At 44.6% G+C, this 25,351-nt stretch overlaps 1 protein-coding gene across 1 annotated transcript in view; it reads right to left on the bottom strand.

Annotated features, from left to right (window-relative positions):
* The window catches only part of LOC107397253 (receptor-transporting protein 2), a 32,824-nt gene extending 9,495 nt beyond the window's left edge, over nucleotides 1-23,329 (bottom strand). Inside the window, exons 1-2 of the mRNA XM_054745197.2 lie at nucleotides 23,184-23,329; nucleotides 19,264-19,429 (exon numbers count right to left, since the gene is read on the bottom strand). Of these exons, the coding sequence (XP_054601172.1) occupies nucleotides 19,264-19,429; nucleotides 23,184-23,199 (182 nt within the window). The 5' untranslated portion in view covers nucleotides 23,200-23,329. The remainder of the gene's footprint in view (nucleotides 1-19,263; nucleotides 19,430-23,183) is intronic.
* Between the last annotated feature and the right edge of the window lie 2,022 nt (nucleotides 23,330-25,351).

Consider the following 25,351-nt stretch of genomic DNA (forward strand, 5'->3'; position numbering starts at 1 on the left):
GCCCTGTCGAATAATCAGCCCGAATTTGTAGCAGGTAACTGAAGAGAAGTTGGCGTTGCTTGACGTCACTTTATGGGTGTTTTCTGCAGAAGGCGGGGCTGTGGCGACGCAGCGAAGTCAGGCGTACCGCCGTGACCATACATGTGCCTCCATGTCGTCATTTCTATAGATACAGTCACGAAACGTCTTGTGAGTGATCCTAGTCCGGCCCCCCAAAAGATCTCATGTGAACATCAAATGGGCGTGGCCTATTTTCTGAAATAGCGCCCCCTAGGTCCATTAAAACTGTCAGCCCCAAGCCATGCTTTGACTGAGGAGTACGAAATTTGGTACACTAATGTGGGGTCTCAGGACCTACAAAAAAGTCTCTTTGAGCCAAGTGCAAAGTCGCACAGGAAGTCGGCCATTTTGGTCCAATTACTCGATTTAGTGGTTTTCACACACGTTATTAGGAGAATGATGTCTCGTCGTCCTTTCCACCTATCACCTTCAAACTCCTGCTATATAATCTTAAGACATAGAGGAAAAAATTCAACCGTCGGATTTTATACAAGTATAAAGGTGTGGGCCTGGCTAAGCCTCAAACTTTGACCTTTCGCCATTACATTACTTGACTTAACAACTCCCATGTGCATGATCAGATCTATATCAAACTCCGTCTGTGTGATCATTGACCACATCTCAAGACAATGACAATGTGGACAGCTGACATCACCTATGCCCCGCCCCCTGACTAAAGGAAGTCTATTTTTTAATGGTGAAATGCCCATATTTGTCCCCTCTACTTTAGTCAACATGACACTAAGGTCATGCACTGTCTTCATGATGTGGTAATGACCATTCAGATCTGATAGCTTTTCAGAAAGGGAAGGGCTTTGATGCCACAGCGAATTCTGGCGTGACGCCGTGACCTTACGTTTGACTGTAACTTCCACTAACAACCTCCGATCTGCCCGAGACTGAACATGGCAATCAACAATCATGCCCTTTATTCAACGAGGCACACACCGTTGGTGAAAGTTGTGTAATGTCACCACAGCGCCCCCTACACACCATTAAAACTGTAATAACTCCTACAGACGAGGTCGTAACTGCACCAAACTTGCTATGTGTACTCACACAATGGCACCCACCACAGTCCTGTGGTAAGTTGTTGATATTGCTTTAGCTCGGCCCCCTGACAGATATTAGGCCCTGAATAACACATGCATGATGCAATTCACACCAAACTGCACACAAATGACTGTCATCAACCTACAAACTTCTTCATGGAATAATTCTTAAATTTGGGACAGCGCCCCCTAGATACAAAAAACCTTTGTAACTTCTGCAAAAAAGTTCCAAACTACATCAAACATTGTGGGAGTCATCACACATCTGCAATCAACACATGTATGTGATCACTTGTTCAATTCACTTTAACTCCACCCACTTACAGCTTTTTGTCTCTAGATGACCCATGCAACGTTTGATTGATTCCAAATTAACAGAAAACCATCTTTGATGACCAAAGATGACCTCTATGGCATTTACTTGTAAATGGTCACAACGCCCCCTAGATGGGTTCAAACTTTATTAACTTCTAAAGTCAAAGTCAGAATGGCATTATACTTGGCTTGTGACATCACGTGACTGCACCAAACACATTGATGTGGTTGTTGGTTCAAATCCCTGTAGCTCCGCCCCTTTCAGCTCACTGGCTTTAGATAACACACACAACGTCCGTTTGATGCCAAAATAACAGAAAACTGTCTTTGTCAACCAAAGCTGACCTCAATGGGATTTTTCTGTAATTGATCACAGCGCCCCCTAGATAACTTTAACTTTCGAAAACTTTAATAAATATGGGCAGAAAAGCACTAAAGTTGGTCTGTGTCATCACACCAACAGTGTGCTAAAGATAAAGTATGCCCTAGTGGTGAGACATGTAATATAATGGTAGGCTCGGAGGGGATGCTGATTCAGGGTGAGGTGTGGACAAGGTGACTGTTAGCTTTTCTTGGTGTCAGGGTGGTGGACGTTTCAGTCCGTGGACGTGCCCTGGTGCCCCGTGCTGCCGGCCAGGACTGAGCGGCGGGGAGTTGGGTTTGGAGAGCATCGGGGATGGAGCGGAGGGGGTGCGGAAGGAGGGTGAGCATCTTCGCTGCGAGGGCCGAACGACGCTGCTTGCAGCTTTAATTTTTTTTCTTTCTTTCTTTCTTTTTTTTTCTTCCGCGTCTTTGGATGGCCTTTAGGGGGTCTTAGCATATCCAAAAAGTCACCAAATTCTGGCCCAATATAGAAAGTGCGTGAAATTTACGTATTTCACTGGCAACGTGAAAGTTGGTAAAAAAATGTTTCAACAGCGCCCCCTGGAAAATTAAAAATACCCCTCCGCTTTGACCTTTTTTCATAGTAGAGTGATGAAATTTGGTACACTTGTAGAACTCAACAATACGCACAGAAAAGCCTCTTGCACCCATGGTCAATATCAAACAGGAAGTCGGCCATTTTGGACTAAAGTGGCCATTTTGACCCCGTTTTGGCCATTTCTAGGGTCTATATTTGGTTTAACAGTTTGGTCATTTTTCGCACGATCGTCTCAAAAATAGTGTGCGATCGAACAGAAGCGATGGACGATTAAAATGAGACAATAAAATTGACTTTTCGTAAATACTGAAGGGGCGGGACCAGGCCTCAAAGTTAGAGCACTCGCCAAAAAAATTCAAATTGCTATAGATTCATAAATGAAAGAATTACAGTTAAAGAAATGTTCTAAGGACAATCGTCGTCGCCCTCCGAAGACAAATGAATGGTCGATTGATGATGTCACATAAGCCCCGCCCCCTCAGGACTTAAAAGGTCAAGATTTACTGGGAAATTTTCCAAAATTCGCCCTTTCCAATAATCACCCCAAATTTGTAGCGGGTAACTGAAGACAAGTTGGGGTTGCTTGGCGTCACTTTATGGGAGTTTTCTCCAGAAGGCGGGGCTGTGGCGGCGCGGCGAAGTCAGGCGTACCGCTTAGGCCTTACGTTTGCCTCCCATTTCGTCATTTCTAGAGATATCACCACAAAACCTCTTGGGAGTGATCCTAGTTCAGCCCCCCACAAAATGTGATGTGAACATCCGGTGGGCGTGGCCTATTTTCTGAAATAGCGCCCCCTAGGACCATTAAAACTGTCAGCCCCAAGTCATGCTTTGACTGAGGATTATGAAATTTGGCACACTAATGTGGTGTCTCAGGACCTACAAAAAAGTCTCTTGGAGCCAAGTGCAAAGTCGCACAGGAAGTCGGCCATTTTGGTCCAAGTACTCGATTTAGTGGTTTTCGCACACGTTGTTTGGAGAGTGATGCTCCATCGCCCTTTTCACCAATCGCCTTCAAACTTCTGCTATAGACTCTTAAGACATAAAGGAAAAAATTCAACCGTCAGATTTTAAATAAGTATAAAGGTGTGGGCGTGGCTAAGCCTCAAACTTTGACCTGTCACCACGCCACTCTTTTTTTCACAGCTACCTATTGGACTCCTTTTACCCAATCGCCAGCAATCTCTGGCGAATAGCAGCTGACAAGTTGAGGTCACTTAGTCTCCAGTACTGGCAGGTTTTGAAAAAAGGCGGGGCTTTGGGAGCATGGCAAAATTCACCATCACGCCATGGCAATACGTTTGCCTCTCATTTCTTCAATTATCGTGCCATCACCACAAAATGTCTGGTGAGTGATCCTAGTCTGACCCCCAATAGATTTGGACAGCTGTAGTTTGTGGGCGTGGCCTATTTTCTGAAATGGCGCCCTCTAGGACCATTAAAACTGTCAGCCCCTAGCCATGCTTTGACTGAGGAGTACGAAATCTGGTACACTAATGTGGTGTCTCCGGTCCTACAAAAAAGTCTCTTGGAGCCAAGTGCAAAGTCGCACAGGAAGTCGGCCATTTTGGTCCAAGTAGTCGATTTAGTGGTTTTCGCACACGTTGTTTGGAGAGTGTTACACCATTGCCCTTTTCACCAATCACCTTCAAACTTCTGCTATAGACTCTTAAGACAAAGGGGAAAAAATTCAACCTACGGATTTTAAATAAGTATAAAGGTGTGGGCGTGGCTAAGCCTCAAACTTTGACCTGTCGCAACGCCACTCTTTTTTTCACAGCTCCCTATTGGACACCTTTTAACCAATCACCAGCAATCACTGGCAAATAGCAGCAGACAAGTTGAGGTCACTTGGTCTATAGTACTGGCAGGTTTCGAATAAAGGCGGGGCTTTGGGAGCATGGCGAAATTCGCCATCACGCCATGGAAATACGTTTGTCTCTCATTTCTTCAATCATTGTGACATCGCCACACAATTTCTGATGAGTGATCCTACTCTGACCCCTAATAGAATTGGACAGCTGAAGTTTGTGGGCGTGGCCTATTTTCTGAAATAGCGCCCCCTAGGACCATTAAAACTGTCAGCCCCAAGCCGTGCTTTGACTGAGGATCACGAACTTTGGCACACTAATGTAGTGTCTCAGGACCTACAAAAAAGTCTCTTGGAGCCAAGCGCAATGTCGCACAGGAGGTCGGCCATTTTGGTCCAAGTACTCGATTTAGTGGTTTTCGCACACGTTATTAGGAGAATGATGTCTCGTCGCCCTTTCCACCGATCACCTTCAAACTCTTGCTATATACTCTTAAGACATAGAGGAAAAGATTCAACCGTCGGATTTTAAATAAGTATAAAGGTGTGGGCGTGGCTAAGCCTCAAACTTTGACCAGTCGCCATTACGTTACTTGACTCAATAACTCCCTTGTGCATGATCAGATCAATTTCAAACTTTGTCCGTGTGATCACTGACCACATCTGAAGACAGTGACAATGTGGACAGCTGGCATCACCTAAGCCCCGCCCCCTGACTACAGGAAGTCTTCTGTTTTATGGTGAAATGCCCATATTTGTCCCCTCTAATTTAGTCAACATGACACTAAGGTCATGCACTGTCTTCATGATGTTGTAATGACTATTCAGATCTGATAGCTTTTCAGAAAGGGAGGAGCTTTGATGCCATGGCGATTTCTGGCGTGACGCTGTGACCTTACGTTTGACTGTAACTTCCACAAACAGCCTCCGATTTGCCAGAGACTGAACATCACATCACCAGTGTGGTAAAGATAGAGTATCTCCTAGTGGTGAGACGTGTAATGCTGGGCTCAGAGGGGATGCTGAATCAGGGTGAGGTGTGGACGAGGAGGCCGTTCACGGTTTCTGGTGTTGGGGTGGTTGACTTTCTGTTCTGCCAGACGTGCCCTGGTGCCCCCGGCTGCCGGCCAGGATGGACAAGCGCGGAGCTGGGTTTGGAGAGCGTCGGGGATGGAGCGGAGGGGGTGCGGAAGGAGGGCGAGCAGCTTCGCTGCGAGGGCCGAACGACGCTGCTTGCAGCTTTAATTTTCTTTCTTTCTTCTTTTTTTTTCTTTTTTTTTCTTCCGCGTCTTTGGACGGCCTTTAGGGGGTCTTAGCATATCCAAAAACTCACCAAATTCTGGCCCAATATAGAAAGTGTGTGAAATTTACGTATTTCACTGGCAATGTGAAAGTTGGTATAAAAGTGTTTCAACAGCGCCCCCTGGAAAATTAAAAATACCCCTCCGCATTGACCTTTTTTCATAGTAGAGTGATAAAATTTGGTACACCTGTAGAATTCAACAATACGCACAGAAAAGCCTCTTGCACCCATGGTCAATATCAAACAGGAAGTCGGCCATTTTGGACTAAAGTGGCCATTTTTACCCCATTTTGGCCATTTCTAGGCTCTATATTTGGTTAAACAGTTTGGTCATTTTTCGCACGATTGTCTCAAAAATAATGTGCGATCGAACAGAAGCGATGGACGAATCAAATGAGAAAATAAAACTGACTTTTCGTAAATACTGAAGAGGCGGGGCCAGGCCTCAAAGTTCGAGCACTCGCCAAAAAAATTCAAATTGCTATAATTTCATAAATGAAAGAATTACAGTTAAAGTAATTTTCTATGGACAATCGTCATCGCCCCCCGAAGACAAATGAATGGTTGATTGATGATGTCACATAAGCCCCGCCCCCTCACGCCTTAAAAGGTCAAGTTTTACTGGGAAATTGTCCAAAATTCGCCCTTTCAACTAATCACCCCATATTTCTAGCAGGAAACTGAAGACAAGTTGGGGTTGCTTGGCGTCACTTTATGGGAGTTTTCTCCAGAAGGCGGGGCTGTGGCGGCGCGGCGAAGTCAGGCGTACCGACGTGGCCTTACGTTTGCCTACCATTTCGTCATTTCTAGTGATATCGCCACAAAACCTCTTGTGAGTGATCCTAGTCCAGCCTCCAAAAAAATTTGATGTGAACATCCGGTGGGCGTGGCCTATTTTCTGAAATAGCGCCCCCTAGGACCATTAAAACTGTCAGCCCCAAGCCATGCTTTGACTGAGGATTTCGAAATTTGGTACACTAATGTGGTGTCTCAGGACCTACAAAAAAGTCTCTTGGAGCCAAGTGCAAAGTTGCACAGGAAGTCAGCCATTTTGGTCCAAGTACTCGATTTACTGGTTTTCGCACACGTTGTTTGGAGAGTGATGCTCCATCGCCCTTTTCACCAATCGCCTTCAAGCTTCTGCTATATACTCTTAAGACATAAAGGAAAATTTTCAACCGTCGGATTTTAAATAAGTATAAAGGTGTGGGCGTGGCTAAGCCTCAAACTTTGACCTGTCGCCACGCCACTCTTTTTTTCACAGCTCCCTATTGGATTCCTTTTACCCAATCAACAGCAATCTCTGGCAAATAGCAGCTGACAAGTTGAGGTCACTTGGTCTGCAGTACTGGCAGGTTTCGAAAAAAGGCAGGGCTTTGGGAGCATGGCGAAATTTGCCATCACGCCATGGCAATACGTTTGCCTCTCATTTCTTCAATTATCGTAACATCGCCACAAAATGTCTGGTGAGTGATCTGAGTCTGACCCCCAATAGAACTGGACAGCTGAAGTTTGTGGGCGTGGCCTATTTTCTGAAATAGCGCCCCCTAGGACCATTAAAACTGTCAGCCCCAAGCCATGCTTTGACTGAGGATAACGAAATTTGGCACACTAATGTAGTGTCTCAGGACCTACAAAAAAGTCTCTTGGAACCAAGTGCAATGTCGCACAGGAGGACGGCCATTTTGGTCCAAGTACTCGATTTAGTGGTTTTCGCACACGTTATTAGGAGAATGATGTCTCGTCGCCCTTTCCACCGATCACCTTCAAACTCCTGCTATATATTCTTAAGACATAGAGGAAAAAATTCAACCGTCGGATTTTAAATAAGTATAAAGGTGTGGGCGTGGCTAAGCCTCAAACTTTGACCTTTCGCCATTACATTACTTGACTTAACAACTCCCATGTGCATGATCAGATCTATATCAAACTGTGTCTGTGTGATCATTGACCACATCTCAAGACAATAACAATGTGGACAGCTGACATCACCTAAGCCCCGCCCCCTGACTACAGGAAGTCTATTTTTTATGGTGAAATGCCCATATTTGTCCCCTCTAATTTAGTCAACATGACACTAAGGTCATGCACTGTCTTCATGATGTTTTAATGACCATTCAGATCTGCTAGCTTTTCAGAAAGGGAGGGGCTTTGATGCCATGGCGAATTCTGGCGTGTCACTGTGACCTTACGTTTGACTGTAACTTCCACAAACAGCCTCCGATTTAGCCGAGACTGAACATCACATCACCAGTGTGGTAAAGAAAGAGTATCTCCTAGTGGTGAGACGTGTAATGCTGGGCTCAGAGGGGGATGCTGAGTCAGGGTGAGGTGTGGACGAGGAGGCCGTTCACGGTTTCTGGTGTCGGGGTGGTTGACGTTTCTGTTCTGCCAGACGTGCCCTGGTGCCCCCGGCTGCCGGCCAGGACGGAGCGGCGCGGAGCTGGGTTTGGAGAGCATCGGGGATGGAGCGGAGGGGGTGCGGACGGAGGGCGAGCAGCTTCACTGCGAGGGCCGAACGACGCTGCTTGCAGCTTTAATTATTAGGCCCGAGCAGCGAAAGCGCTGCGAAGGCCTCTTGTTTTTGCTCTGATTATTATTATTTTTTGTTATTCCGTGCCCCCTTTGAACAGCTTTTTGGGGACCTTAACATACCCCAAAACTCACAATATTTTGCACACTTGTCAGGCCTGGTGAAAAATTTGATATTTTAAAGGTCCCAAAAAAATCGCAAAGAAAATGGCTGAACAGCGCCCCCTACAAAGTGAAAAAAACCCCTCTCCATAAAGCTTAGTTTATCGTACAGTTATGAAATTTGGTACACTTGTAGTACTCAACAGTCCGCACAGAAAAGTCTCTTGCAACCATGGTCAATATCAAACAGGAAGTCGGCCATTTTGGGTTGAAATGGCGATTTTTTGCCGTTTTTGCCGTTTTTAGGGTCCGTTTCTGATTGGATTGCTCGATCATTTTTCGCACGATCGTCTCAAAAATTGTGTAAAATTGCTCAGAAGGGATGGGCGAACAAAATGAGATAAGGATTCTGAGTTTTCGTATATGTTGAAGGGGCGGAGCCAGGCCTCGAAGTTTGACTACTCGCCAAAAATATTTAAATTGCTATAACTTCATAACTGAATGGAATAGAGTTACCAAACTTTCTGTGGTCATTCGTCATCCACCCACAAAGTAAATTGAAAGGTCGGATGATGACATCACACAAGCCCCGCCCCCTCAGGACCAAAAAGATCAAGTTTTACTGTGAAAGGTCCCAAATTGCCCCATTTCACTTAATCACCACAAATTTGTAGCTGGTAACTCAAGACAAGTGGGGGTTGCTTGGCGTCACTTTATGGGAGTTTTCGGCAGAGGGCGGGGCTGTGGTGGCGCGGCGAATTCAGGCGTACCGCCTTGGCCTTACGTTTGCCTCCCATTTCGTCATTTCCAAAGATATCGTCACGAAACTTCTTGTGAGTGATCCTAGTCCGGCCCCCCAAAAGATCTGATGTGAACATCTGGTGGGCGTGGCCTATTTTCTGAAATAGCGCCCCCTAGGACCATTAAAACTATTAGCCCCAAGCCATGCTTTGACTGAGGATTACGAAATTTGGTACACTAATGTGGTGTCTCAGGACCTACAAAAAAGTCTCTTGGAGTCAAGTTCAAAGTCGCACAGGAAGTCGGCCATTTTGGATCAAGTACGCGATTTAGTGGTTTTCGCACACGTTGTTTGGAGAGTGATGCTCCGTCGCCCTTTTCACCAATCTCCTTCAAACTTCTGCTATATACCCTTAAGACATAGGGGAAAAAATTCAACCGTCGGATTTTTCAAAAGTTGAAAGGTGTGGGCGTGGCTAAGCCTCAAACTTTGACCTGTCGCCACGCTACTCTTTTTTTCACAGCTCCCTACTGGACTCCTTTTACCCAATCACCAGGATTCTGTGGCAAACAGCAGTAGACAAGTTGAGGTTACTTGGTCTCCAGTACTGGCAGGTTTTGAAAAAAGGCGGGGCTTTGGGACCATGGCGAAAATCGCCATCACGCCATGGAAATACGTTTGTCTCTCATTTCTTCAGTTATCGTGATATTGCTACGAAACTTCTGGTGAGTGATCCTAGTCTGAGCTCCAAGAGAAATAGACAGCTGAATTTTGTGGGCGTGGCCTATGTTTTGAAATAGCGCCCCCTAGGACCATTTAAACTATTAGCCCCAAGCCATGCTTTGACTGAGGATTACGAAATTTGGTACACTAATGTGGTGTCTCAGGACCTACAAAAAAGTCTCTTGGAGTCAAGTTCAAAGTCGCACAGGAAGTCGGCCATTTTGGATCAAGTACGCGATTTAGTGGTTTTCGCACACGTTGTTTGGAGAGTGATGCTCCGTCGCCCTTTTCACCAATCTCCTTCAAACTTCTGCTATATACCCTTAAGACATAGGGGAAAAAATTTAACCGTCGGATTTTTCAAAAGTTGAAAGGTGTGGGCGTGGCTAAGCCTCAAACTTTGACCTGTCGCCACGCTACTCTTTTTTTCACAGCTCCCTACTGGACTCCTTTTACCCAATCACCAGGATTCTGTGGCAAACAGCAGTAGACAAGTTGAGGTTACTTGGTCTCCAGTACTGGCAGGTTTTGAAAAAAGGCGGGGCTTTGGGACCATGGCGAAAATCGCCATCACGCCATGGAAATACGTTTGTCTCATTTCTTCAGTTATCGTGATATTGCTACGAAACTTCTGGTGAGTGATCCTAGTCTGAGCTCCAAGAGAAATAGACAGCTGAAGTTTGTGGGCGTGGCCTATATTCTTAAATAGCGCCCCCTAGAGCCATTAAAACTTTCAGCCCCAAGCCATGCTTTGACTGAGGATTACGAAATTTGGTACACTAATGTGGGGTCTCAGGACCTACAAAAAAGTCTCTTGGAGCCAAGCGTAAAGTCGCACAGGAAGTCGGCCATTTTGGTGCAAGTACGTGATTTAGTGGTTTTCGCACACATTGTTTGGAGAGTGATGCTCCGTCGCCCTTTTCACCAATCACCTTCAAACTTCTGCAATACACTCTTAAGACATAGGGGAAAAAATTCAACCGTCGGATTTTTCAAAAGTTGAAAGGTGTGGGCGTGGCTAAGCCTCAAACGTTGACCTTTCGCCATTACTTTACTTGACTTAATAACTCCCATGTGCATGATCAGATCTTTTTCGAACTTTGTCTGTGTGATCATTGACCATATCTGTAAACAATGACAATGTGGACAGCTGACATCACCTAAGCCCCGCCCCCTGACTACAGGAATTTATTTTTTATGCTGAAATGCCCATATTTGTCCCCTCTAATTTAGTCAACATGACCCTAAGGTCATGCACTGTCTTCATGATGCTGTAATGACCATTCAGATCTGATAGCTTTCCAGAAAGGGAGGGGCTTTGATGCCATGGCGAATTCTGGCGTAACGCCGTAATCTTAATATTCAATTTAATGGTGAGCTCAGAGGGGATGCTGAGTCAGGGTGAGGTGCAGACTAGGAGGCCATTCGCGGTTTCTGGTGTCGGGGTGGTTGACGTTTCTGTTCTGTCAGACGTGCACTGGTGCGACGGCAGACCGGAGCGGCGCGGAGCTGCGAGGGCCGAACGACGCTGCTTGCAGCTTTAATTAGGCCCGAGCAGCGAAAGCGCTGCGAAGGCCTCTTGTTTTTGCTCTGATTATTATTATTTTTTGTTATTCCGTGCCCCCTTTGAACGGCTTTTTGGGGACCTTAACATACCCCAAAACTCACAATATTTTGCAAACTTCTCAGGCCTGGTGAAAAATTTGACATTTTAAAGGTCCCAAAAAAATCGCAAAGAAAATGGCTGAACAGCGCCCCCTACAAAGTGAAAAAAAACCCTCTCCATAAAGCTTAGTTTATCGTACAGTTATGAAATTTGGTACACTTGTAGAACTCAACAGTCCGCACAGAAAAGTCTCTTGCAAGCATGGTCAATATCAAACAGGAAGTCGGCCATTTTGGGTTGAAATGGCGATTTTTAGCCGTTTTTGCCGTTTTTAGGGTCCGTTTCTGATTGGATTGCTCGATCATTTTTCGCACGATCGTCTCAAAACTTGTGTAAAATTGCTCAGAAGGAATGGGCGAACAAAATGAGACAAGGATTCTGAGTTTTCGTATATGTTGAAGGGGCGGGGCCAGGCCTCGAAGTTTGACTACTCGCCAAAAAATTTAAAATTGCTATAACTTAATAACTGAAAGGAATAGAATTACCAAACTTTCTGTGGTCATTCGTCATCCAGCCACAAAGTAAATTGAATGGTCGGATGATGACATCACACAAGCCCCGCCCCCTCAGGACCAAAAAGGTCAAGTTTTACTGTGAAAGGTCCCAAATTGCCCCATTTCACTTAATCACCACAAACTTGTAGCTGGTAACTCAAGACAAGTGGAGGTTGCTTGGCGTCACTTTATGGGAGTTTTCGGCAGAAGGCGGGGCTGTGGCGGCGCGGCGAAGTCAGGCGTACCGCCATGGCCTTACGTTTGCCTTCCATTTCGTCATTTCTAAAGATATCGTCACGAAACTTGTTGTGAGTGATCCTAGTCCGGCCCCTCAAAAGATCTGATGTGAACATCCGGTGGGCGTGGCCTATTTTCTGAAATAGCGCCCCCTAGGACCATTTAAACTAATAGCCCCAAGCCATGCTTTGACTGAGGATTACGAAATTTGGTACACTAATGTGGTGTCCCAGGACCTACAAAAAAGTCTCTTGGAGCCAATCACAAAATTGCACAGGAAGTCGGCCATTTTGGTCCAAGTACGCGATTTAGTGGTTTTCGCACACGTTGTTTGGAGAGTGATGCTCCGTCGCCCTTTTCACCAATCGCCTTCAAACTTCTGCTATATATTCTTAAGGCATAGGGGAAAAAATTCAACCGTCGGATTTTTCAAAAGTTGAAAGGTGTGGGCGTGGCTAAGCCTCAAACTTTGACCTGTCGCCGCGCCACTCTTTTTTTCACAGCTCCCTACTGGACTCCTTTTACCCAATCGGCAGGAGTCTCTGGCAAATAGCAGTAGACAACTTGAGGTCACTTGGTATCCAGTACTGGAAGGTTTCAAAAAAAGGCGGGGCTTTGGGAGCATGTCGAAAATCGCCATCACGCCATGGAAATACGTTTGCCTCTCATTTCTTCATTTATCGTGATATTGTTACGAAACTTCTGGTGAGTGATCCTAGTCTGACCCCAAAGAGACATAGACACCTGAAATATGTGGGCGTGGCCTAATTTCTGAAATAGCGCCCCCTAGGACCATTTAAACTATTAGCCCCAAGCCATGCTTTCACTGAGGATTACGAAATTTGGTACACTAATGTGGTGTCCCAGGACCTACAAAAAAGTCTCTTGGAGCCAAGCACAAAATTGCACAGGAAGTCGGCCATTTTGGTCCAAGTACGCGATTTAGTGGTTTTCGCACACGTTGTTTGGAGAGTGATGCTCCTTCGCCCTTTTCACCAATCGCCTTCAAACTTCTGCTATATACTCTTAAGGCATAGGGGAAAAAAGTCAACCGTCGGATTTTTCAAAAGTTGAAAGGTGTAGGCGTGGCTAAGCCTCAAACTTTGACCTTTCGCCATTACTTGACTTAATAACTCCCATGTGCATGATCAGATCTTTTTCGAACTTTGTCTGTGTGATCATTGACCATATCTGTAAACAATGACAATGTGGACAGCTGACATCATCTAAGCCCCGCCCCCTGACTAAAGGAAGTTATTATTTTATGCTGAAATGCCCATATTTGTCCCCTCTAATTTAGTCAACATGACACCTAGGTCATGCACTGTCTTCATGATGCTGTAATGGCCATTCAAATCTGATAGCTTTCCAGAAAGGGAGGGGCTTTGATGCCATGGCGAATTCTGGCGTAACGCCGTAACCTTACAATTCAATTTAATGGTGAGCTCAGAGGGGATGCTTAGTCAGGGTGAGGTGCGGACTAGGAGGCCATTTGCTGTTTCCGGTGACGGGATGATTGACGTTTCTGTTCTGCCAGACATGCCCTGGTGCCCCGGGCTGCCGGCCAGGCCGGAGCGGCGCGGAGCTGCGAGGGCCGAACGACGCTGCTTGCAGCTTTAATTATTATTATTCTTTTTTCTTCCGCGTCTTTGAATGGCCTTTAGGGGGTCTTAGCATATCCAAAAAGTCACCAAATTCTGGCCCAATATAGAAAGTGCGTGAAATTTACGTATTTCACTGGCGATGTGAAAGTTCGTCAAAAAGTGACTGAACAGCGCCCCCTAGAAAGTGAAAAATACCCCTCTCCATAAAGCTTAGTTTATCGTACAGTTATGAAATTTGGTATACTTGTAGTACTCAACAGTCCGCACAGAAAAGTCTCTTGCAACCATGGTCAATATCAAACAGGAAGTCGGCCATTTTGGAGTAAAGTGGCCATTTTGACCCCGTTTTGGCCATTTCTAGGGTCTATATTTGGTTGAACAGTTTGGTCATTTTTCGCACCATCGTCTCAAAAATTGTGCGAGATCGAACAGAAGCGATGGACGATTCAAATGAGACAATAAAATTGACTTTTCGTAAATACTGAAGGGGCGGGGCCAGGCCTCAAAGTTCGAGCACTCGCCAAAAAAATTCAAATTGCTATAATTTCATAAATGAAAGAATTACAGTTAAAGAAATGTTCTGTGGACAATTGTCATCGCCCTCCGAAGACAAATGAATGGTCGATTGATGATGTCACATAAGCCCCGCCCCCTCAGGACTTAAAAGGTCAAGTTTTACTGGGAAATTTTCCAAAATTCGCCCTTTCCAATAATCACCCCAAATTTGTAGCGGGAAACTGAAGACAAGTTGGGGTTGCTTGGCTTCACTTTATGGGAGTTTTCTGCAGAAGGCGGGGCTGTGGCGGCGCGGCGAATTCAGGCGTACCGCTTAGGCCTTACGTTTGCCTCCCATTTCGTCATTTCTAGAGATATCGCCACGAAGCTTCTTGTGAGTGATCCTAGTCTGGCCCCCCAAAAGATCTGATGTGAAATTCCGGTGGGCGTGGTCTATTTTCTGAAATAGCGCCCCCTAGGACCATTAAAACTGACAGCCCCAAGCCATGCTTTGACTGAGGATTACGAAATTTGGTACACTAATGTGGTGTCTCAGGCCCTACAAAAAAGTCTCTTGGAGCCAAGTGCATTGTCGCACAGGAAGTCGGCCATTTTGGTCCAAGTGCGCAATTTAGTGGTTTTCGCACACGTTGTTTGGAGAGTGATGCTCCGTCGCCCTTTTCACCAATTGCCTTCACACTTCGGCTACCTACTCTTAAGACATAGATGAAAAAATTCAACCGTCGGATTTTAAATAAGTATAAAGGTGTGGGCGTGGCTAAGCCTCAAACTTTGACCTGTCGCCACGCCACTCTTTTTTTTCACAGCTCCCTATTGGACTCCTTTTAACCAATCACCACCAAACAGTGGCGAATAGCAGCAGACAAGTTGAGGTCACTTGGTCTATAGTACTGGCAGGTTTCGAATAAAGGCGGGGCTTTGGGAGAATGGCGAAATTCGCCATCACGACATGGAAATACGTTTGTCTCTCATTTCTTCAGTCATTGTGACATCGCCATACAAGTTCTGATGAGTGATCCTACTCTGACCCCTAATAGAATTGGACAGCTGAAGTTTGTGGGCGTGGCCTATTTTCTGAAACAGCGCCCCCTAGGACCATTAAAACAGTCAGCCCCAAGCCATGCTTTGACTGAGGATCACAAAATTTGGCACACTAATGTAGTGTACCAGGACCTACAAAAAAGTCTCTTGGAGCCAAGCACAATGTCGCACAGGAGGTCGGCCATTTTGGTCCAAGTACTCAATTTAGTGGTTTTCGCACACGTTATTAGGAGAATGATATCTCCTCGCCCTTTCCACCGATCACCTTCAAACCTCTGCTATATACTCTTAAGACATAGAGGAAAAAATTCAACCGTCGGATTTTAAATAAGTATAAAGGTGTGGGCGTGGCTAAGCCTCAAACTTTGTCCAGTCGCCATTACGTTACTTGACTTAATAACTCCCATGTGCATGATCAGATCAATTTCAAACTTTGTCTGTGTGATCACTGACCACATCTGAAGACAGTGACAATGTGGACAGCTGGCATCACCTAAGCCCCGCCCCCTGACTACAGGAAGTCTACTGTTTTATGGTGAAATGCCCATATTTGTCCCCTCTAATTTAGTCAACATGACACTAAGGTCATGCACTGTCTTCATGATGTTGTAATGACTATTCAGATCTGATAGCTTTTCAGAAAGGGAGGAGCTTTGATGCCATGGCGATTCCTGGCGTGACGCTGTGACCTTACGTTTGACTGTAACTTCCACAAACAGCCTCCGATTTGCCCGAGACTGAACATCACATCACCAGTGTGGTAAAGATAGAGTATCTCCTAGTGGTGAGACGTGTAATGCTGGGCTCAGAGGGGATGCTGAATCAGGGTGAGGTGTGGACGAGGAGGCCGTTCACGGTTTCTGGTGTCGGGGCGGTTGACTTTCTGTTCTGCCAGACGTGCCCTGGTGCCCCCGGCTGCCGGCCAGGATGGACAAGCGCGGAGCTGGGTTTGGAGAGCGTCGGGGATGGAGCGGAGGGGGTGCGGAAGGAGGGCGGGCAGCTTCGCTGCGAGGGCCGAGCGACGCTGCTTGCAGCTTTAATTATTATTATTTTTTGTTATTCCGTGCCCCCTTTGAACAGCTTTTTGGGGACCTTAACATACCCCAAAACTCACAATATTTTGCACACTTGTCAGGCCTGGTGAAAAATTTGATATTTTAAAGGTCCCAAAAAAATCGCAAAGAAAATGGCTGAACAGCGCCCCCTACAAAGTGAAAAAAACCCCTCTCCATAAAGCTTAGTTTATCGTACAGTTATGAAATTTGGTACACTTGTAGTACTCAACAGTCCGCACAGAAAAGTCTCTTGCAACCATGGTCAATATCAAACAGGAAGTCGGCCATTTTGGGTTGAAATGGCGATTTTTTGCCGTTTTTGCCGTTTTTAGGGTCCGTTTCTGATTGGATTGCTCGATCATTTTTCGCACGATCGTCTCAAAAATTGTGTAAAATTGCTCAGAAGGGATGGGCGAACAAAATGAGATAAGGATTCTGAGTTTTCGTATATGTTGAAGGGGCGGAGCCAGGCCTCGAAGTTTGACTACTCGCCAAAAATATTTAAATTGCTATAACTTCATAACTGAATGGAATAGAGTTACCAAACTTTCTGTGGTCATTCGTCATCCACCCACAAAGTAAATTGAAAGGTCGGATGATGACATCACACAAGCCCCGCCCCCTCAGGACCAAAAAGATCAAGTTTTACTGTGAAAGGTCCCAAATTGCCCCATTTCACTTAATCACCACAAATTTGTAGCTGGTAACTCAAGACAAGTGGGGGTTGCTTGGCGTCACTTTATGGGAGTTTTCGGCAGAGGGCGGGGCTGTGGTGGCGCGGCGAATTCAGGCGTACCGCCTTGGCCTTACGTTTGCCTCCCATTTCGTCATTTCCAAAGATATCGTCACGAAACTTCTTGTGAGTGATCCTAGTCCGGCCCCCCAAAAGATCTGATGTGAACATCTGGTGGGCGTGGCCTATTTTCTGAAATAGCGCCCCCTAGGACCATTAAAACTATTAGCCCCAAGCCATGCTTTGACTGAGGATTACGAAATTTGGTACACTAATGTGGTGTCTCAGGACCTACAAAAAAGTCTCTTGGAGTCAAGTTCAAAGTCGCACAGGAAGTCGGCCATTTTGGATCAAGTACGCGATTTAGTGGTTTTCGCACACGTTGTTTGGAGAGTGATGCTCCGTCGCCCTTTTCACCAATCTCCTTCAAACTTCTGCTATATACCCTTAAGACATAGGGGAAAAAATTCAACCGTCGGATTTTTCAAAAGTTGAAAGGTGTGGGCGTGGCTAAGCCTCAAACTTTGACCTGTCGCCACGCTACTCTTTTTTTCACAGCTCCCTACTGGACTCCTTTTACCCAATCACCAGGATTCTGTGGCAAACAGCAGTAGACAAGTTGAGGTTACTTGGTCTCCAGTACTGGCAGGTTTTGAAAAAAGGCGGGGCTTTGGGACCATGGCGAAAATCGCCATCACGCCATGGAAATACGTTTGTCTCTCATTTCTTCAGTTATCGTGATATTGCTACGAAACTTCTGGTGAGTGATCCTAGTCTGAGCTCCAAGAGAAATAGACAGCTGAATTTTGTGGGCGTGGCCTATGTTTTGAAATAGCGCCCCCTAGGACCATTTAAACTATTAGCCCCAAGCCATGCTTTGACTGAGGATTACGAAATTTGGTACACTAATGTGGTGTCTCAGGACCTACAAAAAAGTCTCTTGGAGTCAAGTTCAAAGTCGCACAGGAAGTCGGCCATTTTGGATCAAGTACGCGATTTAGTGGTTTTCGCACACATTGTTTGGAGAGTGATGCTCCGTCGCCCTTTTCACCAATCTCCTTCAAACTTCTGCTATATACCCTTAAGACATAGGGGAAAAAATTTAACCGTCGGATTTTTCAAAAGTTGAAAGGTGTGGGCGTGGCTAAGCCTCAAACTTTGACCTGTCGCCACGCTACTCTTTTTTTCACAGCTCCCTACTGGACTCCTTTTACCCAATCACCAGGATTCTGTGGCAAACAGCAGTAGACAAGTTGAGGTTACTTGGTCTCCAGTACTGGCAGGTTTTGAAAAAAGGCGGGGCTTTGGGACCATGGCGAAAATCGCCATCACGCCATGGAAATACGTTTGTCTCATTTCTTCAGTTATCGTGATATTGCTACGAAACTTCTGGTGAGTGATCCTAGTCTGAGCTCCAAGAGAAATAGACAGCTGAAGTTTGTGGGCGTGGCCTATATTCTTAAATAGCGCCCCCTAGAGCCATTAAAACTTTCAGCCCCAAGCCATGCTTTGACTGAGGATTACGAAATTTGGTACACTAATGTGGGGTCTCAGGACCTACAAAAAAGTCTCTTGGAGCCAAGCGTAAAGTCGCACAGGAAGTCGGCCATTTTGGTGCAAGTACGTGATTTAGTGGTTTTCGCACACATTGTTTGGAGAGTGATGCTCCGTCGCCCTTTTCACCAATCACCTTCAAACTTCTGCAATACACTCTTAAGACATAGGGGAAAAAATTCAACCGTCGGATTTTTCAAAAGTTGAAAGGTGTGGGCGTGGCTAAGCCTCAAACGTTGACCTTTCGCCATTACTTTACTTGACTTAATAACTCCCATGTGCATGATCAGATCTTTTTCGAACTTTGTCTGTGTGATCATTGACCATATCTGTAAACAATGACAATGTGGACAGCTGACATCACCTAAGCCCCGCCCCCTGACTACAGGAATTTATTTTTTATGCTGAAATGCCCATATTTGTCCCCTCTAATTTAGTCAACATGACCCTAAGGTCATGCACTGTCTTCATGATGCTGTAATGACCATTCAGATCTGATAGCTTTCCAGAAAGGGAGGGGCTTTGATGCCATGGCGAATTCTGGCGTAACGCCGTAATCTTAATATTCAATTTAATGGTGAGCTCAGAGGGGATGCTGAGTCAGGGTGAGGTGCAGACTAGGAGGCCATTCGCGGTTTCTGGTGTCGGGGTGGTTGACGTTTCTGTTCTGTCAGACGTGCACTGGTGCGACGGCAGACCGGAGCGGCGCGGAGCTGCGAGGGCCGAACGACGCTGCTTGCAGCTTTAATTTAATCTTGTTACTTTATATATTTAAAAACACAAAAAATTTTTAAGTACATACTTTCCACGAGCACAGTGGCAGAAGACTTTCCAGCCTCTCTTCCTCTCTTCTGGGCTGACTTTATTATTCAGTGTGTAGTTAAAATTGATATTCCAGTCATCATCATAGTCCACCTCATCATCCAGCAGTTCATTAAATGTGTCCTGCCACAAGGATGGTGTCCACTCTGCAGGAACAAAAGACAAAATCTAACTTGAAAATGTACAAAAATGTAAACCTATACTGTAGAAAACCTAATGAACACTAACTGTGAGAACCTACTATAAAATTTCTGCTTTAAAAAAAATTTAGCAATAAATAAGATAATCAAAAATTAATATTATATCACAGTCATTTTATTGTATGTTTAATTTCTAATTTCCGATAAAACCACCACAAATCCTGCTTTATAATACAAGATCTAATAGCGTACTCTACAGTCCTACAAATAAATCGTGATGTAACGTCGCAATGCATTGTAAGATGTAGCCCTAGACAAACAAGCGTGTATTTTGCATGGGTGCCTACTGGTCTGAGTTCCCAGCTTGTCTCAAAGTTGTAGTTACGTCTCCTAAATATGGTCAGACAGGAAGGAACTAAGCACCGCTGTTAGGGGTGTTGCAAATTGGACTCTTGGTATGCATAGGGGACATCTTTTTATCCATTTTCCAAAGCCAGGTAGGGTCCGCGACAACATAAACAACTAGGAAGTAAAACGGGCCAAGCCAAAGACAGGAAAAAGAGGTGTTGGCAGTATTTATGTGAAAGAGCAGATTTTCACAGTCTAGAGCAGATCAAGGGGCGCGCGTATATTTGCTCTATACATTTTGCCGGTGGGAAAGGTCCTACAGCCATGAATGGGTGACGGTGGCACAGGAGTTAAGCGCTCACCCTGTAATCGGAAGGTTGCAGGTTCGATTCCTGCTCAGTTTGCTGCTGTCGTTGTGTCCTTGGGCAAGACACTTACCTCCCTCTGCTGGTGGTGGTCAGAGGGACCGTTGGCGCCAGTGCTCGGCAGCCTCGCCTCTGCCAGGGCAGCTGTGGCTACATCGTAGCTCATCCTCACCAGAGTGTGAATGTGTGTGTGAATGGGTGAATGACTGAATGACTGATTGTGTTGTAAAGCGCCTTGGGGGGTACCAGGACTCTAGAAGGCGCTATATCAAATACAGGCCATTTACCATTTACCATGAATGACAACTCAATTCAACTCAACTTTATTTATAAATCGCGCCTTACAGGCAAAAACATGCCACCAAGGCGCTACACAGATCAAGTAAAAACATAAAACATTAGGTCCAGAAAATAAAAACACTGGATCACATGATACAGACAAAAAACACAGTGAATGCACGGATCATTTTAAGTAAAACAATAAAAACTAGTTAGAAAGATTAAAAGACAGATCATAAAAGTAGGTTTTTAGCCTTGCCTTAAAAACCGCCACAGAGGTGGAGGCCCTTATGCTGAGAGGACGCTCGTTCCAAAGCTTAGGACCTGCCACAGCAAAGGCCCTATCACCACGCGTCTTTAGGCGCGATCTTGGGACCGAGAGGAGCATGAGGTTCTCGGAGCGGAGTGACCATGCAGGGGTGTGCGGTTGAAGCAATGAAAACAAGTAAGGAGGGGCCAGACCATTTAACGTTTTAAAAACTACCAAAAGTATCTTAAAACGAATCCTTACATCAACGGGCAGCCAATGAAGCGCACCCAGGACAGGAGTAATGTGATTATACTTGCGCCTGCCCTCTAAAATCTGGCAGCAGCATTCTGCACCATTTGCAACCTGGCTATTGAGCCCATGCTCAAACCGAATAAAAGAGAGTTACAGTAGTCCAATCGCACCGAGAAAAAAGCATGGACTACCATCTAAAGATCATGCCGTGACAGGAAAGGTTTGATCTTTGACAGCCGACGAAGGTGGAAAAAGGAGGAGATCACTCCATTAATGTGGGTGTCAAAACAAAGGGCGCTATCCAGTTTAACACCAAGATTAGTCACTGAAGCACTAGAATGTCTGCGTGAAGCAAACAATATAGCCTCTGTTTTCTGATCATTTAAGCTCAGAAGATTTTCACTCATCCAGGTCTTGATCTCCGTCAAACAATTTGTAAGATTAGAAATAGAGAGACATCCTGACGGTACAGCTGACAATCGTCAGCATAAAGGTGGAAGTGAACTCCAAGCTCACAACAGGTATCACCTTAGGGCAGAATGTAAGTAGAAAACAACAAAGGTCCCAATATCGAGCCCTGTGGTACCCCCAGGGTAAATCAGAGTTCTCTGAGGAATAACTTCCCATCCTTACACACATCTTTCTATCTGTCAGGTATAATCTGAAGGGCTAACCCTAAAATCCCGACATAATGATGGAGACGGTGAAGCAGCACTTCATGACCTATCGTGTCAAAGGCAGCCGTGAGGTCCAGCAGAAGTAACAACACAGAATTACCGCTATCAGTCGCTAGATAAATGTCACTGAGCACTCTAACCAGTGCAGTCTCAGTGCTGTGTAGAGCTCTGAAGCCAGACTGGAAAGTCCAAAAATGGCACTCTCATCCATAAAAACCAAGAGCTGGTGGTAAATACATTTCTCTAGTACCTTACTTAAGAATGGAAGTTTAGAAATGGGCCTGTAGTTTGCAGACAGCGAAGCATCCAGTCCAGGCTTTTTGAGCAAAGGTTGAATAACTGCCTTTTAAAAATCGTCAGGGACTATACCAGAGCTTAGGCTCATGTTAATTATGTGCAATATTAGAGGGACGACTACTGGAAAAACTTCTTTAGGCATCACGTCATCTGGCGAGCCGCTCGGCTTAGCCTCCCCAACGATCTTGTTCAAGTCATCTAAACTAATTTGTTGAAATGCTACCAAACCTCTGATTGTGGTCACAGAAGGGCTGCATTCCGGTGCCCTAGACATGGTGGCCTGGAGCGCAGCTACTTTCCCCATAAAAAAAGTCAAGAAACTCATCACACATTTTGGCTGAAGCCTGCACCACGTGGTGATCATTCACTTTCAAAACTGAGTTAATTGCGGTATAAAGTACTCTGGGGTTATTTGAGTTTAAGGAAATGAGATTGGAATAGTATGCAAATTTCGCAGATCTAACTGCCTCTTGGTAAGATATCCAACTGTCACGTAGAGCAATTAGGAAAACATACAGATTATCCTTCTTCCAATGTCTCTCGCATCTTCTACATGTCCTTCTTGCGGCATGAGTAGAGTCCGTCGACCATAAATTTACCATATGCTTTCCCCTGAATGACAGGCCGATACTAGCAGTGCCTTCAGATGCGGAGTTACCCAAAACGAAAAGGTTCAGCTGCACGTCTCAGCTAAACAGCATTCAAACGTGGACGAAAAAGCTTTTGACCAGAGGTGGGTGGTATACAAAACACAGTGACACAAATAATAACTCCAGAGTAAAAAAATAATTTAGAAGACTCAAGCATTGTGAGTAATAATTATTTGAGCATAAACATTTATATTTTGTTTCTCTCGATTTGTTTTTATCGATGTCTGAGCGGTCTGTCCATGTTTTATCAATGGTGGTCAGCCATGGTCGTTGGACCATGGCTGACCATTAAGAAAATAATCATCGATTTGCCTACGCTACAGTCACATCCAATAGTAATGCAATGATTAATCTTAAAAACTCAGAGGCTTATCAGTACCTATAGTAATAAAGGGGCTGTGTTGTTTTAAAAGTGGTGGGACACATTATTGTTTACTTAAAAGCAAAGTAATTTCTTTGTTCAATTTTCGGCTTGTTCCATTATTTGAACTGCACTCATATCTGTTTAATGTAAAGATGCATGAAGAAAGTATTTCAAAGTAAACACACATAAACAGATTTAAACATCTTTTGATCCTAAAGGATGCCTACGCATTACAACATTTTTGTAGGTGCACACCTGCAGAATGATTTATTTCTTACCTGTTGGTCTGGCCATGTCTGTTTTTGTTCGAAAATCCTCTGAGACGTTCTCTCAGGCCTCTTCTCCTGTAAATGTTGCTTCTTGTAGCAGCTTCTTGTTTATACAGCCATGAATCAGCTGATACTCAGGAAACCAAAACCTAACCTTCACTTAGGTTTCACTTTTCTTCTCTGTGGTTTATTGTTTTTTTTTTTCCGGCAGCATCTTTTTGTTGGTTTTATGGTTGCTGGAGACTTTTTTGTCGAAACCAACTTTTTTGGAATTCCCAGAAAATGTTTACTGGTACCAATGCAGAGAGTCTGAGCCGTTGAGGTGGTTCTGTTGGTAGCAGTCCACACATTTTTAAATAAATACTGTTGTAAAATCCATTATTTATTTAGAATGTATAATAGTCATTGGACTTTAAAAGATTATAAGGGTCCAAGAATGACACAAATATTCATTACATTAATTAAATATGAACCTAAAGCACATCCAGGATTTATCCACTAGGGGGTGGTGTGAGTCAGCAGCTGCACCATGATTCACCTGGTGAGTTCTCAAACTGGACCAGCTATTGTTTCGGACAACTAATGCTTAAACAATACACCTGAGAGCTGGAAACTTGAACACACATGCAAAAAGAAGCATTTGCATGGATTGTAGAAAATATATGTTCACTCCATTTTTGAGGTGAATTATACCCGAGCTGAAATACAGATATTTATCTTAAATGTTAAAGCCACCGGCAGTGGCTCATTAGGGTGACCATGGTAACCTCTGATGTCTTCTCGAGGTAATTGTCACAACAAATGGCTCATTTAGGTCACCATGGTAACCACACCTGTTTCCATTAGTCCCTGAGATCAAATGAAATTTGAGAGATTTAAAGAGTAAGTCACCCCCTACAAGAAACTTACTTCACTCCCTCGTCATGTTTGAAAAATGCAACAAATGCTGTTGCCTTGCAGACCGAGAGGGCGGAGCCGCAAACCAATACACACACACACAGGCTCACAACGACATTGTGACATCATAAGGACCAGTTTACATCATAGCATACCTCTTAGCCAATAGCGGTGGCAGATTTAAATTCAAATGCAGTGCAAAGTTTTTACCTGACGATGGCACAACACCGACAGTTTTAGGCAGAATATTTAAATTTTAACTAAGATGCACTGAAGTACCAAATTATTGACTACACTTGTCTGCAGCACAATTAGACACGCATTTATGTAGTTTATCAGCAAAAAAAAAAAGTTGATTTGGGGGTGACTTGCTCTTTAAGTAACAAATTGTTGTTGGGTAAAAACTTAAACTAGTATTACAACTGTGACATCAGCGTGGACAAACATGGTGGAGGAATGTGCAGCGTGTTCCTGTCACCTCTCTTTCTGATTGGCTACAGCTAGCACACTTTAGTCCTCAAAATCAGCCCAAGATAATCCAACACGTTTGATAGTCCCAATTTAGAATTTGAGCAGTCTCAATGTCCTTCTGAGTAGACCAGAGTACTCTTAGAACACCACACGACAGGAATATCTGACAAAATGATTTAAGAGCCATTACGTAATCAGTATGTCCTTAAGATTGTCCGAAGGGGAAAACTGGGTCAAAAATCCCAAGAGGTTCAGCAACGTAAACTTCCAACAAGTGTTTCTCAACTGTTTCACTAAAATTTCAATGTTGTCTATGGGTAACGTTCTCGATTTATGTCTTCTTTTGCAGATTTTGCTTCTACCAAAAAAACTTGTGACGGGATCATAATTAGGACAGCGGTACGGACCGTAAACAAAGCATTTGTGAGTCACCTTACTGAAAACATTTAGAGTATTGTTTGGTTTTGAGACAACAAACATGCAAATGACTCCATGGATCTTGTGTGGGACCTTTGTCCATGTTATTATCGGTCTGACTTTGAACTCAAGATGGTTATCATTGCCTGCACGTTGAGACCTTTATCAGCATCCACATGCTGATCAACCGTTTCTACTGTTGGCCCAAACACTCTGTGCCGGCTTGAAAACAATCAATTAAGGTCTTGAGTTTAGATGGAAATCGGAGGCACTTTTCAAGCCGCAACATGTTCGAGGAATTCCTCAGTTACTTGGAGACGGGGGGAAAAAAGACCGTTTTTTCAACCTCAGCCATTTTTATTGTCTGTTTTCTGCACAATATGTAGCAGCGT

This window comes from Nothobranchius furzeri, chromosome 19, assembly GCF_043380555.1.
Source record: "Nothobranchius furzeri strain GRZ-AD chromosome 19, NfurGRZ-RIMD1, whole genome shotgun sequence".
Classification (NCBI taxonomy): domain Eukaryota; kingdom Metazoa; phylum Chordata; class Actinopteri; order Cyprinodontiformes; family Nothobranchiidae; genus Nothobranchius; species Nothobranchius furzeri.